Source organism: Carassius carassius, chromosome 9, assembly GCF_963082965.1.
Source record: "Carassius carassius chromosome 9, fCarCar2.1, whole genome shotgun sequence".
Classification (NCBI taxonomy): domain Eukaryota; kingdom Metazoa; phylum Chordata; class Actinopteri; order Cypriniformes; family Cyprinidae; genus Carassius; species Carassius carassius.
Genome location: NC_081763.1, coordinates 26,232,300 through 26,250,838, shown reverse-complemented (window position 1 = coordinate 26,250,838; position 18,539 = coordinate 26,232,300). Strand labels below are relative to the sequence as shown.

The following is an 18,539-nucleotide window of genomic DNA, read 5'->3' as shown; positions in this document are numbered from 1 at the left end:
CAATACAGCAAGAATAAAAGTTATGACTTCTTTCTTTGCATGAACATTTGGGCGTGTTATGTAAATCTTCCCACATCATGTAGACATGTGGGGGTAGTGTTGTCACGGTACCAAAATTTCAGTATTCGGTACCGATGCCAGTGAAAATCCACGGTTCTCGGTACCAATTCTGGTACCAAAGCAAAACACAAAAATATGCTAATAAAAAAAAAAAAAAAATTTTAATCACTAAGAATAAAACCAATGCCATTCTTTATACTTATTTAAAGTTGTGTTTAAAGTTTTTCTACAAGTAATATAATTATGAAAAACAGTAAACAAGTTTCACCCAAATTTAATTAGTCTTTTAATTAATGAAATTTAAACATTTATTTTTTGTTAAATACAGGGGATTTGCTATTAAAATTAAAACATTGAAGAAATATTGTGTGATTTATTTCTTTAAAAAGGTTTTTTTTTTTCAACAGTAGTAGCAGTATCACATACATTCTACTAAATAATAGTAATATTTCTAATACAATGCCTTTATGTAAAAATGAACTTTTATTTTGATGGATTACCCTGAATAACTTTAAATTGACACTGGTTTTACTCAAATGAAATGGTAAAATGTTTGTGAAGTGCCTCAGAACAGTTCTGGTGATGTAGTTTATGTATTGATGTCCTCATTGAGATGGCAGATGCTGAAATTACTGCAAGCGTCCCGCGCTTCAGTCTATGTAGTAAACAAACCCGCATGTCTCTGCCATTCATTCATTCATACACACAGAGACGCGCAGAACATGCAGGATTCATATTTCAACCAACTTTTGCGGCTTAAAATTTAAAGATACTGGTCCCTATGGAGATTAGATTTGATTAATTTATGCTAACTTTGACAAATTCCGTGACTGTCCATATTAAAATGTAAGTTTCATTTTCATGACTGGATTTTGAGATTCCGTCTGCGTTTTCTGCTTCGCGGAAATCATAGCGCTGTATGCGTCTAGAACCGGGTTGACCAGGTACTCGGTACCACCGGTACTTAAAGAAACCTTCTACCATGACATTTTCATTTTTTTTTTGTACCGACTTGGTACCAAAGTACCGGGTCTTTTGTCAACACTATGTGAGGGGGTGTTTAAACGAGCCATTTTTGGTAAGTGTGGTTTACTCTTAACTTTGATAAAGAATATCTCTTTGGATTTGAGACTTTAGTCTTTGCAACTTCACAGATCTTCTTTATGCACCAAGAGCTTGTAACACTCCAAAGTGAAAGGAAAAATTTAAATTGCATCATATGACCCCTTAACTCTAAAATTTTATTCTGTGTAATATGATCAATTTATTTAGTTCCAGTGCCGTTATTTAAAAGCCATTTGAAAAAAATTTGTGTCGGTAATGATTTTTCAATATGGATGTTTGACTGTGTTTTAACAACTCCACAAAATGAGATGACTGCAGGTTATTAAGTTATACTTTCACAGTTATTAACACTGCATATGCAAAAAGAGTACAGAAAACTTCTAAACAACCTTGTGTTGGGGAAAAGAAAGGGAAGTGATTGTGGCTTGTGGTCATTTCTACTTCCCCTTTTCAGTCCTATCTATAATCACATATATACAGATGTCCCAAAAATAATTTGGGCACCTTGGTCACACTTAAATAATGTCATATTATTGCATTAGATACAAAACATCCAACCGACTGGCAAACACAGTGTGCAAGTCCTTTTCTCTGAACTAACTTCTCAGAGCCATTCTTGACTCATTAGGAGATCTAAGGTGATTTTCTGTTGACTGTATAAAGTCATTTCTATGTGATTTCACACAGGTTTCCAAAAAGATATAACTACAGGTTGAGATAATCATATTAACTATAAAATTGCTACACTTTTGATTTCATTCTGAACAGTATAACTATTGTTATTTTCATTTGAAACCTAAAGAAATGAGAACGCTTTGTTTGAGAACTTAAGCATACTTGTGTTTGGAAGGAAGTCTCTTATGCTCACCAAAGGTCATTTATTTGATCAAAATTACAGTTAAAACATTAATATTGCAAAATATTATTACAATAAAAAAAAAAAGGTTTTCTATTTTAAAATAATTTAAAATGTAATTTATTCCTGTGATGCAAAGCTGAATTTTCAGCATCATTAATCCAGTCTTCAGTGTCACATGATTCTTCACAAATCATTTTAATATGCTGATTTGCTGCTCAAGAAAAATTCATTGTGAAAAAAGTGGTGCTGCTTATTATTTTTGCAAAAGCATGACACATTTTTCAGGATTGACAAATGGAAAGTTTATAAGAACACCATTTATTTGATATAGAAATCTTTAAATATTTAGATATTAAATTTAGTCCAACTAAATTTAAGAAGAACAAGAGTATCTAATATAGTTTCAGTAACAGAAGTGCGTATAAAAGTCTTGCACCACAGTTTGTTTTCAAAGCAAGTAATAATTTGCATTAAATTACGCCCTCAGTCTTACTCAAGACCTGGTAGGAGCCCACAAGACTGTGTGCAGACAAGCAGAATTATACATGAATAATCACAAGTACACACTAACCGGTTGATGAGCTCCAGGACGTTTTTTGGACAGTTGTGGAGAGCCATATTCCCGGGAAACCTGCTTCCTGACCTCAGACGCTACTGTCCTGTGAGAGACACAAAAATGGGACATTTATTATATTTACTTGATTTCATACAATCACATCAGGAGCTCATATACAATGACAAAATATCACAAAGATGATCAAGATCACAATGAATCAGACACAGACAGCGTGACAGGTTCATATCAGATATAACGGCCAAAGCCAGCAGCTGCTTAGATGGTCAAACATTTGAAGAGATGCTGAGCCGCTGGCAGAAAGCAGGCAGGACGCCACAGCTCTGTCAATTTGGAAACTAAAAGCAAATGAGAGGCTTTAATGCTCAACAAAGCCCAATAACCTAGTAACCCCTCATCCACTCCAAGATAGCCTGCAGCTGCTCCCTAACAAACTCATCTGTCTCGCTCTCACAGACAAACACACACACACACAGCTGCAGATGCTCCAGTTCCCTTCAAAACACACACACACACAGACACAGACACAGACACACACACACACACACACACACACACACACACACCATCATTACTGCTCGTATTATCTCTATTACTACAGCCCAAACTGAAGAGTTGGGGATTTAAAGCAAATATCAGCAATGGATCTGATTGTGTATGTATAGTACTATAGGAGTGTTGCAGTATACAGGTATTGATGATAACTGTGATATGTTAAAACATTTATATTGATATCACGTTAATACCGCACATAATCCAGCCGCAGTAACTATCTGGTTGACACATCACCTTAGTAGTTGGCAGTATACCTATACCTTAATGCTAGCTGCCATGCCATCCATCATAAAACAGAAACAAAGGACATTAGCTGTGTCCAAAATCATGTAGTGTCTCAGTAGGTACTTAAGAAAGTATGTGTAGTATGAACTTAATCCTGACCTACTACATTTGTCTTGTTCTCAAAGTCATGTGACCTCCCAGCATTAGTTGTGTCACTTTACTCTATTCATAAATCCTCTCGCGTGGCCTCATGTGATGATAATAATGTGTCCAGCACATGCACACGGAAATAGTAGATCATCCAGGTACTTTTCACCTAATGGTTTATGAATATTATATATTTAGGCATACTACCCTTTTGTCCTATGGTTTTTTTTTGCATACTAGTACTGAAGCATGTATACAGATACAGTGTGGGTCACAAACACCAGTATGAAGGATGAACGAATTAAACATTTATTTTTAATGCTTTTATATTAACTCTCTCACTCCACTTTCCTACACTCATATTTCAAGTGCAATTCATTGGCCGATAAAGAAAAAACTAATCCCCCCCAAAAAACTGTTCGGACAAACTCTAAGCCTGACAGGCCAACAGGGTCAAGCTGAAACAATAATAACAACAACACGCTGCTTGTTTTACAGTGTGCAGCGATGAAAATTAAGAGCTTTCATAAACACATATTAATGTATGACATATAAAGTGTTGCAGACTTCTGCAGGACAAAAATCTGAACTATATGAATGCCTCCCCAACACTCTGGCTTCCTATTTCCTGCTTTAAAAGGAAAGAGGAAAACTAGTTTGCTCTAAAAGCAATAGGCGGAATGGAGCGCACCACCCTTTCCTACATCCTGCAGAGAAACAATAAGTCTGCTCTCACAGAGGTGAAGACAGAGAAAGATAATAACTCATAAAACGCAATCCTATGCACAGATGTCATGCCTTTCGGCTGGAAAAGAGTGACACCTATTTACAATGTAAGGTCAAGACTGTGCATCATCAACAGTATCATGTAGACCTTATGGAATATGATCATAGTACTCATGCAGAACTTCTTTTAAATAAGTATTATGGTAATACCATCTTAGGACAGTGCTTTTATAAGGGATCACTCCTGAAGGTTTGTGTACTTCCACACATCAAGATCTCACTTAGATTTCACTCTCCCTTATGCTTCTGAACATGTCCATCGGCTTGCTGGTGCGATTTTAATCTCCTTATCAAATTATCACTGTTGCTCTGATCTATGAGAATGAATGAAAACTGCCATTTCAATCACTCCAAACAAATAAATAATCAGTAAACAAGTAAACTAAAAAATCACGGACACACTGAGTATCTGTGAAGCCATCTGGAAAGTTCCAGAATTGCTTCATCAAGCAAAAAGTGAGTTGATTCCCACCGAAGTAGAGCACCAACTCTTGATGAGCAGGCAAGACCCGTATTTCACCTGAACATTTTATAGCTGATGTAAACAGTCGCATGATCAGAGATTTTTCATTTCAGTTTGCCCCACTGACAGATCATAAAACCATAAAACATGTCAGAATACAGATACACCTACCATATTCAACATTTAGTGTTAGAACGATCTAATATTGATATATTAGATTGCCTTGTCTCACATAAATCATGATCATAAAATGTGTAAACATGTCAGTGGATCTATCTGTGACCAAAAAGAGAGCGATAATCCAAACAAAAAACAATAGCATCATATTAATTTACATCATATATATATATATATATATATATATATATATATATATATATATGGATTATCGCTCTCTTTATAGCTACCTAAAATGATCACAGAATGAAAAAAAGACCGCGGTTGTTACTTTTTTAGTTTGCAACTATGTAACGTTATTGGTTATTTCTATAACTTCTAGAAGAATAAAACACTGTAGTGTTATTGCATTATGACTTAAATTGTTTAGAAACGGACAGCCCTTAGCTCGTTCCCGTGATATATCACTTTGAATAGTTAAAAGAGTACTTCCGACATCACTATCAGATCACGTTACAGCTCATGGCGCTCAATGCAACCTCTATTCTCCCACATGAAGTCTGATTATTTAAGATTTAAACACGATATACACCATGTATTCGTGGCAAAGTACTTAAAACTGTTCGAAGTGTTAAACAGAAGTGGTTTGGTTGCAGTGTCACGCTGCTGCGAAGCCCGGTGAGTGGAGCTAAACAAAGGTGCATCCCTGTTTAACTCGTGGCGGATCTTTCTCTCTCCTACTCAAGTCAATCCCGAAGCTCGCGGGACAACTAACCTACTTCTGCACGACATCTCTACTGTTTAACACTCGGTGAAGTTCACCTACCTGTTAATCTTATGCGCAAAAGCCCTCCGTTCGCTGGGTAAAGTTGCCATACCATCTAGACAGGGATAGCTCCTTACAGTTTCCCTGTACTTTGGTAATATTATTGTGGAGTCGTAAGCTTCCTTATGTCAGTTGGGCGCATAACAGCGCCTCCTCGCGGTCTGGGGACGAATAGCTCACCAAACCGGTTTCTAACGGTCTCGGTCCTTGTCTCTGGGGACCTGCGATGTTTATCGTCTCTAGATAATTCAAGGTGATGAATGTTTTTTCTGTTTAAAGAGGAATAATGTTAACTCCGCAGACCACCAAGAACACCACAAACCTACTTAAGTGTTAATACGGCTTTTCATGTCTTTAATTTGCTGTACAAAAACAGCATGTTAAAGAAATATTTAAACAGAAGTATTCAGAAGATCAGAAGAATTATTCCGTTAAATCAACTGCAGGTTCTTAATGCCAGGCGATGTAATATATAATTCAATATTAATATAAAAAAAAAATATATTTTTTTTTTACAGTGGTTGGTTGGTGTTTTTCCATTTGATTGAAAGTGGAGTTGTGTGATTTTGCCTGAGGCGAGGAGCAAGTTTTTTTAACCGTTAAGTCTGATTTCGCTCTTCTTTTTTTGTTGTTGTTGTTGTTGTTGTTGTTGTTAAGGAAACATAAACTGGGAGTGGATTAGGATTGGAGTGATAACAGAACGCTTTGAGTTGTGAGGAGGACATCTCTGTCGATCCGCTCCACACAAACACTCTGATCCAGACCGGTCTTTGCTCTGTGTGCGTTACATACAAGAAAAGCTTCATGTTTTCGCTTCGCCTGACTTAGAAGAAACGAAGAATAAGAAATAAGTAACCAATTTTTTGTCTGAAAAGTAAGTTACTTCATGAAAAGCTTTTTTAAGAACTGTTTGTATATAAACAAATACCACACTCGCACACAATCGTGCTGTCCGCGCTATTTAGTTCACCTTAAATAAATTAAAAGTAAAATTACTACAGACAAACATTAATAATTTTCCATAGCCAAGAATTTAGCTCTTAAATATTTTTAGACACATCTAGAGATATAATCCCTGACGAAATAGTATTAAAGCTTTGAAGTGCTGCTGGTGTACTCATATAATGCAATTAGTACGATGTAATGCTAAATCTAGTTATCACAGCTATTTATTTATGTATATATCTTTAATTCACCCGACACACTATGATAAACCTCTTTTTTTTATTCAAAGCACATGTATACATAAACATCAATTTATAATTATACTGACCTATATACATATCCATATACTTATTTTGCACAATGCTTGATGCATCCGCTCAGGGCCTTTTGCACAATTTACAGTACTTTCTATCTGAGCCTTCTAAATGTGTTTTTTAATGTATTTGATTTCTATATTGTCTTTACTCAGAGACCCATATTATTCAGTCCCTGTGTTTTATGTGTAATGCAGCAGTGCTTCAGTTTCCCCCAGAGGATCTCTGAAGTTATGATACCCTATCTTTTTTATAGGCCCACACTTTGATGTGTGTTATATTGCTGTATGGCCACCAGAGAGCGATGTGCTCCACAAGGGCCGGATACTTTTAATGCCTGAAAAGGCGGTGGCCAGGAATTATTGACTCAATCCTCCACCTTATTGTCTAGAATGATGCAGCATTGTCCAGAAGTAAAATATCACATAGCCAGATTTCATTAATCTTTTCTGAATAATTCTACAAATAGCCTAATACTGCAATAATATAGATATGCAAGCTCACTATCCTTAAGTTTAACAATAGGACTTAAACAAAGCCATTGTTGCAATTCAGGATTCTTCAGATTTCACAGATAGTTCTTCCACTGTTAGGTGAACACACATAGTCTGTAAAATCGCATAATAATACTTCAAATAGCAAGACATCTATGTTTATTTCCCATAAATCAAGTCCCACACCCGAAAGCAGATTACCAGGAGACATTTATTGACGTTTTCCTTCACCCAAGGACACACATTTATCAAGTTTAGATCGAAGCCATCACTCTGCTCTCCTTCTCCTCGCTGTAACCTCTCCCCATCCCCCCACGGTCAGTCAGTGAGGTATGACCATACAGTGCAGGCTGCCTCCTCCCTATAGCTCAGCTCAGCACCATGCCCCATTAATTCAGCACCAAGGAGAGCTGCTAGCGCAGGTACAACAAGCCAGCACTGACCTAAGGAATGACGCTGGTGGTGGTGTGTGTGTGTGTCTTTTCCCGTATGTTAAGCTCTCAGAGCGAACAAGGGCATTTCAGGAGACACTTCTGTCACGGTGTGTTGTGGATGTTGTGTGCTTTATATGTTTTTGTGCAGTCTATTCCCCTCACAGCAGTCTGTACTCCAGGGCTGATCTCATACTAATAAAGATTAATGAATCTCTCTCCTCTCTTTGGCTTGCAAGTACTAAAACCTGATGCTTGGTATCACAAGGAATAAATATAGATCTTAAAAAAAAAAATTGGTGTTGTGAAGCTTTAGGTTTTTTTCTCCCGCAGCATTACTGGGGATTTTCATGTCATTTGTTAGTGAGTGTGCGTTACGCTGGGTTTGAATGATGAGCTGCCTGTACCGATTGGGAGTGGACTGGCTCGGAGATGTAATGGACCATCATTCGAGCAATTACATTAAGAGAATTACCGCATTGCGACTGTCATGCAAACCCTGTACATACATCCATGGCGTGTGCAGTACACACGCATCCTTGAACTCTGTGGCACTTTTTGGCAGTGATGGGATGCAACATGTGACATCCAGATGGAGAATTAAAAATAGTTTTGCATTTCGAGTTGATTGCGTTCACTGTAGGCAAGCAGCGTGTCCATCACGTCTTTCTTTTCTTCCCTTCTGCCTCTCCACGAAGGCTAATTCAGTTCCTCGACCAGCACTATTGTTTGGCTGCCCCTCCCCCCACTGGCAGGAGAGCACCCCCCATCCCTGCTGCATTACCACAGAACAAAAGAGAGAGTGTCAGACACCACCCTCTAGATCTCTTTACGCCCCAGCCCCCACCCCGCTTCCAGATGGGGTTGCCTTTTTTTTCAGGGTCTCTCTGAACCCCAAGTGTCCTCCAAAATGGACGCGCCCCTCCCCCTCTCCCCACTTTTCAGCTGCCCATCATCCACCTGCTCTCTCTGCCACGCGCCTGTGCCCAGAGCACGCCCCCTTCCCTGTCCCACCCTCGCAGCCAGCTCCATTCAAATAGTTAACCACTTGCTTACTATGGCCTTGCTCCAAGACATTACTTTTGCAGCTATAAACCTTCTTTTTCTGATATGTAGTCCTCCGAGGTCTGCAGAGGCGGGGGGAAATCATGTTTTCATGTGAAACAGTGTGTGATGAAGCAGTGTTACTCAACTGGTTTTACTTAAAGACATAGAATATAGATTCGATATCAAGTGCCACAAAAATATATAGCACATAAGTAACAACAGTCTCCTTATGAAATGCAATACGCAAAATATTGTATTATTATTTTTTGGCCAAAGAATCACACTCAAAACATGAGTGCAGAGAAAGTTTGTAACCATGACTGTACAAAAGCCAAAAACGTACTTTTGATCTGTACTTCCTGTAGGCTGGAGTGTCTAACGTCCCATCTTTTTTTACAAAATCCAAAAAACTTGGACACTGGCGAGTTAACTGTTCTTGAGTGCAGGTAGAGTATCTCGCTTTCATCCATCTTCAGCGTGATTTTGTGGGACAGTAGCAGCTACACACTTGTGTCATTTTCTTCTTTTTTCCGTCTTTTCCCCAACAAGATTCAGGATTTCTGACCATGTTATCATATTGACATTCTATTATAATAAATAATTAATTAAATATTATTGTCAATATGGTATATTGCATACCTCCCTTGTGGAAAAAGTACAGTTTAGCATACTTTAAACTTAACTTTAAAGTTTAAACTTAAGAAATAATATACGTTTGCCTTTTTTGACCTAATAGAACTTAAGTGCATTTTTATATGTAATTTCATAATTACTCCTATTGTCTTTGAAATATGGTTAAAGTGTATTTTAGAATGTACTGACAAGCATATGGTAAACTAAAATACATTTTACTGGCATTTCTATGGAAACTTATATTTCATGTATTTAAATGTATGTGTAATGACACATTTGTAATGATGAAGTTGCCTCTAAAATATGTTAACACTACAAACACTACATTTACAATTATAATCATAACTTACATGTGCTAAATGGCCTTTTATTACTTTAATATTATATTATCTGCAAGTACAGTTTTTAAAATATATACTTGTAAGATTTGAAATACAACACGCATGTACATTTAATACAATGAAGTCCCTAGTCCAAGGGTAATCCAAAACTACATTATGCCCAAAATATCATAGTGATTTAGAGTAACATAACAGCAAGTAAATGATGACAGAATGTTCATTTTTGGGTGAACTCTCCCTTTACAATGACATAGACTGAATAAAAAATAATAATAACAGTATTTTAAATGCATAAACAACAGCAGAAGTGTGATTTACCACCCTAACACATGGAAAAAACTCTAGGCAAAATATTGAATTAGTATGTCGTCAAGACCCTGATGATTTGAATCCAAAAAATTATAGTTCTTTTAGTTTTTTGGGCACACAGCCTTTGACATCAACAACAAAAGTAAAAAGAAAAGCATTTAGTTAATAAGCCTAAGCATGCATGATTATATGCATAGTTGCATTGTTATTTTTGCTTTAGCATAGTTTTTCCTTGCTGTCCGTATCAGACCTGTGACCCCTTTTTGCATTGTAATCCACTACTGCAATGAAGGACAGGACGGTATGAAAACTACATAGAGTGCTTGTAGACATAGTGAGATCAGAACGTTGGGGGAAATGTTTGACATAATCAGTACACTTATTTTTGAAGCGAATGATTTCAGAATGAGTCATTAAGTCTGCAGAAAGATCACGGTTTGCTTCTCAAAGTCTGCAGCGGTAAGCGGTGATGCTGGCTCATGCGCGAGGAGGGGGCAGATGCTCATTTGATTGTGTTTCACTAAAAGCTCTGATGTGTTGCATCCTCCTAGTCATATTTGCTCTAGCCTCCCCCCCCCCCACAGCGTCCTCCCGAGCCCTCAAGGGAACGGTGGAGAGGAGCGGCACTGGCCCGCATCTGTCACGGGGCAGCTGTTGGTCACTTAATGGAATTTGTCCTGTTGCTGATGGGCCAGAGGCAGTGGGAGGTTGGGCTAATGACTCCTGAATCTGCTCAAATCTTGCCAATTACTCAGAGATAGTGAAATCTATACTGCCATTTTAGCTTCTACTGTCCCATTCTCTTTAAAAGCTGATAAGTGATCAACCGTGATTGATAATGTGCTCTGTAGTCACACATTCCTGTATTTAACTTATAGAACATGAACTACTATTGCTGTAATTTAGAGAAATTAATTTCTGGTTCCTGCCTATGCTTACTGAATTATTATTCAGCTGAATTTACTGCATTTTCCAGCATCACAGGAGTAAAGAAGACAATATTCAAACTTCAGATGTAACAAGTGGATGAATGCCAGAGTTTTCAATGTAGGTGCAAGCTCCAGAAATTGGATAAAATATATTTCCAATATCTTTAAAAACAAAAAAGGAATTTTTTTAATATAGATGCAGTTATTTATTCATCAAATATATTAAATATAATAAGCAACTGATTATTGATCAATTAATAATATAATGAAAAATATAAAAATATTAACAATTTGATATCAGTTTAACAGATTGTCAAAATTAGCAATGCTGTATGATTTTATCAAAAGTCTGTAAATAAATAACAAAGAAAATCCATGTACACGTGGAAGGCTGATGCAAGTTTTAAAGTAATGGGTTCCTTTGCAATTAAGCTACCATAAGTGCCTTCTCCTGCCTTCATTCCAGGACATTGTATTTTAGAAAGCTTTTGTGTGTAACTCTTTGACTGTAAGTAAAGACAACAAACATTAAGCCACTAAGCATTACTCTGATTTACATGACTCAGTTTTTCCCCCTGACCTGCAGGAAACACCAACCCCCACAGCCTTGTTCGCCGTCCACGAGAGTTCAAGCAGCAAAATCAATGAGAAGAAAAAGAAGTGGGCCCTGTTCCTCCCTTTGCATCTGTCAAGGAGCAGGAGAGGGAGGGGTTCACTCGTGGGATGGGGAAGGGAACAATATCAGTCCATCTGTCACAAACAGCCTCATCTCTGCTAAGATGAAATGTAGCTCCAAAGTAAATCAAACAACATGTTACTCCAGCACATTTGAGAGTTATTGATGGATTGAGCCATAACACTGATCATAGACAACGGCATTCGATTTTCTGAGCACCCTGCACTGACTGATCCACTTAAATGACTGTCAACCAGGGTCAGGCAAAAGAGACGAACAAGGCTTTGGATCTAACATATGTGTGATTTAAGAAGGACACTGGGTGCACTCAAAAATCTGAAAAGCTTTTCTCAACTTTTACCTGATAAAACCTGGGTAGCATTTAACACACCCCAGCCTAATGGTTTATCTCATAAGTGGGATATTTACAGTCTCCCCTCCCCCTCCGAGGCCTCATCGTGTGCTCTCAGTGGCAGGTACAGCCGCAATCTCAGTCATTCATATTTAATCCTAGCACAGTTTCCGGCCAGACTAATGCGCTATTGGTTGCAAGTCTCCCATTACAGTAGGGCGAGAGCAAAGTGGGAAGGGAAAGAGAAGGGAAAAGAATACCAAAGACTGAATGCGGGCAGGCAGGAAGGAGAAAGACGAGGTGGTTCGGGAAAGACTATAAATCAGACATGAGCGGGGGTAGCTAGCGATCTGACATTTAAGAAATATGACCATACTTTCAATAAATCTATAAAATGGATGGCGTATGTGCAGGGTTGTGGAGTTTTTCGCTCTCAAATCCTCAAACACAATTATTTTTAGGCCCGAAACAGTTGAGGAACCAGAATTCCATTGAGGCCAGAGTCAGTCAGTCAACGGCGCATGTGTTGAATGCAAAAGCATGTGAATGGATTTAAGTGTAATTAAAGTTAAGTACATTGACATGTTAGAGAGGAGCTTTACTTTGCTTTCTTTAGCGCAAGCTGCATCTAGATGTGCTCATTTATGTGTAATGAGAGAGCGCCTGAATGCTTGTGCAAGTGGAAGAGATGGAGAAGTGAATGAGAGGAAGAAAGAAAGAGGGCATTCTGGTGCTTTGTGTATTTAAGGTTTTCTCCCTGGATACCATCGCAGACGAGGCGAGATGAAAGATTAATAACTGAATCTCTATATTTAACAAGATCAGGTGTAAGACATGCTCCCTAGCAGACATGAGGCTTTCACTGCCACCCACCGCCACCATCGTATGAGCAAATGTATAGGCGAGAAACCAGGAAATATGTTTATGTGCATTTGGCGTTTGCATGCCAACACATGCATGTGGCGCATGGCAAGCTAAAGAGAATCAATAAGTAAAAACATGACAAGAAATGTCTACGTCAGATTCTTTCTCCCACCAGCCTGTTTGCTCTAATAATAGCTCGGAGAATAAAACAGAAAGGCAGACAAGGAAAAACAAAGTGAGGGGAAGAAAAAGCCAAATAGTGTATGTGAGGCTGAATTAGGCCAATATCCATTACCCGTAAAATGGCCCAGAACTAGAAGCGGAGAGGCTAGGAGCTGCCATAACAACCCAAACGCAATCCTCGCCCTCTTGCTCCCACAAGTCCATGCGACCCTGAGGAGCGGGGAGTGTTACCCTAGGGCTCAGAGCCCACTAAACGGTGGGAGCACAGGCCTGGAGCGCCCAGAGCGCCCATCTCTCACTGCTCTAATCCAATCAGACTCAGCGGCTCTGACTCTCTCATAAAAGCACAGCAAAATCACATCAGCCTCTCAAACGAAAAAAAACAACAACCACAAAAAACACTCCACTACGCTGTGTCGTTTGTAATGCATGCGAGTTAGAAGGTTATATGTGGTAGATGACAATGAGGTTGTAGACACAATGAATGGAGATGGTGAACATGCAAAGAATTCTTTATTAATTTTGAATGTTTAATATAACCGCCTAATCTTGTAAGCATTCTTATCACACCTCATCATGAATGTGTGAAAGTGCTAAAGAGAAAGCCAACAAAACATGTCCAAATCCCGCTTGTGTATTGCAAATTGTTGCTTGTAAACTGGATAACCAGCTGCACTTTAATAATTTGGCTATTATATTATATTTCACAGAAAAGCATCACAGAACACTGAATGCCACTGAATGTGCCTCAAAGTGTGACATGAATTATGACTATAATAGTGACTCCAACAGTCTGAGGTAATGCTAGTGCAAATCATTCCATGGAACAACCAAGATAGATAGATAGATGATAAAATGTGTGAATAATAGTAAGTAAATGTGTGATATATATAACAATACTTGTAAATGAATTTCAGAATTTCTCAGTATGCATAACATAAATGTAAATATGAAAAAGTTTTATTCAATCTTTCCAGTTTTTGCTTTATTGGCAGCGGCACTTCGAACTTCGTAAGTTTGTGTCAGACTTGATAATCATGTTCTCCAGCATGAATTGAGATTGAGCATCCTGAGCTTCAATGGAATAAGACCATCTGACCTGATCTGTCTGTAAGTTCACATGATGAACATCACAAATCTGGAAACACAATCTGAAATATTTCCTATCAACTTTTTCTTTGTTATATTCATCATATTCTTAAAGCTTTGATTTTATATGTTTAAATAATAAATAAATAAATGAATAAATAAATAAACATTTTCAAGTGGTCTCATACTTTTGGACCCCACTGTACATATTTAAGATTTACAGCTTGCATAAACTCAGCAGCATTCTATGACGACCCTTCATGAAATAGTGTCATAACAAATGCCAAACAGTGAGCCGTCACGCTCAGCATAGCTGGGTAATGAGATTCCTCTTCATCATATGTTCTACATCCTGAGCTACCGCTTTCAGTATGTGAGCAGAGGTCCAAATTATGCTGAAATGTTGTACTCAAGTCGAGTTACTATTAATTCACAAGACGCCTGTAAAAGCGGTAGAACTAATATTGAAGCACTGGAATAAATATTTGAGAATATGCAAGAGTATTCTAAAGTGGTCATGATACTGATGATATTTGAAATGAAATAGAAACCATTCAACTGATTTCAGAATGGTGTATGGTGAACGATATTAGTTTTTCCATTTATATTTGACACTTTTGCCTGACATTTTCATCTATAGTGACCTTTCATGCATACATGGTATTCATTCAACTATAGGAATTGAGTTATTATTGTGAGTTAAAATCCCCAGCTCAAGAAGTATAGCATGGTGCAAACAATATTAATATATTACATCTAATTACTTCATAATTTATGGTATCTAATAATTCACTAACTATACATTTAAATTACATTTCAATTTAAAGGATTAAATATGTATTTATTATATATTATAGTTAATGTCCCTAGCTCAAGAAGTATAGCATGGAGAAAACATGAATATATTACATATTATAAAATGTTTATATTTTAATTAGCATTATCATGGTTGAAATAATACAGGTTTATGTATTTATTTTGTGTGTTCATATCCCTAATTCAGCTAGTACAGCATAATGACAACAATATGAATGCAATATATTTATTACATTTTTACATCGTTTTTTTCTTTTATTTTAACTCACACCTTTCAAAGTAGTGTTTAAATCATACAATCATACAAAAATATTTTAACTAAAAAATACTTTTAAAAATACAGATCCAGAAAGCGAATACTAAAGATGGTTTATGACCATACAAAATGGAAATGGATGGTGTACAGGAATGTTTTACGATATAATATACAGTGTACAGTATAATATTGTACACAAATTTTAAGACATTTTAAGGTAAGCTATTTTAAAATACTGCCAATTGAAAATATGAATCCAGGAAAAATCTTCCGTAGCACAGACATTTGAGCCATTCTAATCCATCACCTCAGATCATAATAAGAGGAATAACACTAGCTGTAGCAATGGAACACATCTGTTTCACACAATCATATCTCCTGCACTAGTGCTAAGTAGATTCACTGTGATCATAACATGCTTTCTTCCCATAAATGTAAATCCACAATTTGCAAATGTAAAACAGACATTTTTGAGTTATTAGATAAAAAACAAGTGCACAGTTGCCTGTTTCCTCCACCAGTGATCTCTACAACAGCCACCTTTGGATGGCCATAAAAAAAAGTGACTAAAATCAATGATCATTGAAAGAGCAAAAGAGAGCCTTACAGTCTTTTATGCTGTAATGCCAATAGGGACAAAAGCACCAGGCTACTAATCGGCTCTTTTGGAGGAGCTCCTGAGCATTAAAAATCATCAGTGAAATACTGAAAGAGCTTCAAGCAACTGCCATGCTTGATCCTCTGAAACAGGGAGGTGAATAGGTGCTTCAGATGCCCTCTTACCCACGGGCTGGACTCAGCTGCCCTGCTGCCAGCGAAGACCCATAATGAGCCTCTGCAATTAAGCCGGTTTATTCAAGCTAATTGTGAATGGGGTGCATGTGGAACTGTAGGCAGCTAACAGACCTGGGCTCTTTGTGCCACAAGTGCTGCTTTCATTCAGCTAACAAAGCAGAAAACAACACCCGCACCTATAATGGTGAAGTCTTTCCCCCTTACTCGGTCGGCCTCGGTACGGTCGCGACTTGACAGAGTGGGCGGGGTTAAGACAGACTGACAGCGTGGCCCATCTCTATCCTCGTATTAACGCTTAAAGAGTGCCTTCCTCATGCAATATTCATCGCCACTAATATCATCCAAGCTCTGAGCTGAGCTGGCTACTTACGTAAGGCAATTATGTAAAATATCAAACAGGGCCCACACTCAGAATCTGACTGGGGTAGAGGTGCGGGACAAGAACCGAGAGGAGGAAAAACTGAAAGTGAAAGAGAGAATGAGAGAGAAGGACGAAGGGCAGGATGTTTCGCAGCCAGGGTTATTATATTAAACTTAAACTGAAACCATTATGTTACTTGAAGTAAAACAAACTTTAACTGAAATAAAATATGGAAAACTTATTTTATTTCAGCGAATTGCCAAGGCAACATTTCTCATTTTTTGAAATAAAATGAATAAAAACTGTATATAAATGACAAAAGCACACAACGAAATGACTAAATCTCTGAAAAAATATTCCACCCAAAATTTTAAAACTCATAATTTACATGTCATTTAAAAACCTATGTCATGTCATTTAAAACCTGTATGACTTTCTTTCTTCTATGAAACACAAAAGAATATATTTTGAAAAGTGTCTGTAACCAAACTGTTTTAGTTCCCACTGTCTTCCACAGTATTTTTCTTTCTATACTGTGGGACCCGAAACCATTTGTTTACCGACATTTACTAAAACAACTTTTATGTTCCATAGAAAGAAAATCAGTCATACAGGATTCAAATTACATAATGAATATTTTTGGATGGATAATTGCTTTGGCTAAAATTAAAATGAAAACAGATAATATACTAATAAAAACTAGTTCAAAATCTTAATAAATTATACTAAAATAACACAATAGTTGCCGTCACATTGCCATCCATTCCAGAGCACCATACTGAATCAAGATTACCAGAGGATGCTCGGCCTTCACTGTTAACCCATAACCCAGAAATGCACAACAATCAGCACTCTCGAGATTTACAAAAGGTTAATGAGTTTGAACGCACCTGCCCACTCGCCCATCTTCAGTGATCTCCCAAGAACTCATCAGCCAAAATATATATAATTCTGTATATTACTCAGAGCAGACATGTTGAGAAAATGCTGTTTTTCTGATCTGCATTACAGCGCATTTGCCCGCCAACGGCAATACCACCCACTCTGTACCTCTCTGACTCCTGATGCCTGATGCCTGATACCTGTGCTGTGACTGTCTACAATCTGCATAATCACAGAGAACTTCTGCTGAAGATGCGTGCACACACAACGCTCGACTTCCACAAGGTCACCCAAGGCCAATGCGGATGTAGGTGAGTTCCAGCGACCCACAGTCTCCAGCACGCTCATAAACAGACTAAAATAAACACATCCTCTTGTGGGAATGACATCCCCCTCACACCTCATCGGCTAAAGCATACATTTCCATAAACCTGCATGCTCTGCAACCATCTCCTCCAACTTCACCCAACAGAGACTCGCACCTATGAAAGTGCCAACGACATCCGCGTAACAGAGATACACCGAGCGTGCTCCCTCAGGTCAGGGCCCTGTGGGGGTCTGTGCAGAAATAGGTCATTTGTCACACATCAAGTCCTGGGGCAGGAGATGCATTATAGATGAGACCAAACAGCCTGTCTCAGTGAGCTCTACCCACTCCCTGAGACTGGAAACAGGGGAAAGGAAACTTGAGATAACAACTGCTGCAATCAGTGTGTTTTGATGTTTAATATCAGCTCCAACGAGGAACAATAAGCAGACATGTGCATTCATTCTCAAGTCTATGATTTTTGGTTTTGCTGGACATTATGACAATGACATTATACGACAACATTAATAATGCATGACATCTATATGACATTGATAACCAAAATGATGTCTTAATCCAAATTGTAAGCATTGGCCTGTGTGTGATTATGTAACATACGCATTCAACACACACCTGACATGATAATATAGGATTGGTTAAATAAGTACAGGCAGGTATTCAAACAGTGGGCCGTGTTATGACCTTCACACAGTTATGCCTTTGCACAGCCATTCTGCCGGTGAACAAATGCCGGACTCATTCACAGCATTCTTAGAAATGCAGCGCGTCAGACTGAAAAGATGAAATTTGTGAAGAAGAGCTGCATTGCAAGGACAAA

At 37.9% G+C, this 18,539-nt stretch overlaps 1 protein-coding gene across 5 annotated transcripts in view; it reads right to left on the bottom strand.

Annotated features, from left to right (window-relative positions):
- Positions 1–18,539, bottom strand: part of LOC132149421 (dedicator of cytokinesis protein 7-like) — a 62,571-nt gene that overhangs the window by 41,912 nt on the left and 2,120 nt on the right. For 3 of the 5 annotated variants that reach the window (XM_059558639.1, XM_059558641.1, XM_059558642.1), the window contains exon 2: positions 2,556–2,643. In XM_059558639.1, the coding sequence (XP_059414622.1) occupies positions 2,556–2,643 (88 nt within the window). Of the gene's footprint in view, positions 1–2,555; positions 2,644–5,677; positions 6,116–18,539 lie in introns of those variants that run through there. The other 2 variants (XM_059558640.1, XM_059558643.1) reach the window with 2 other exon arrangements.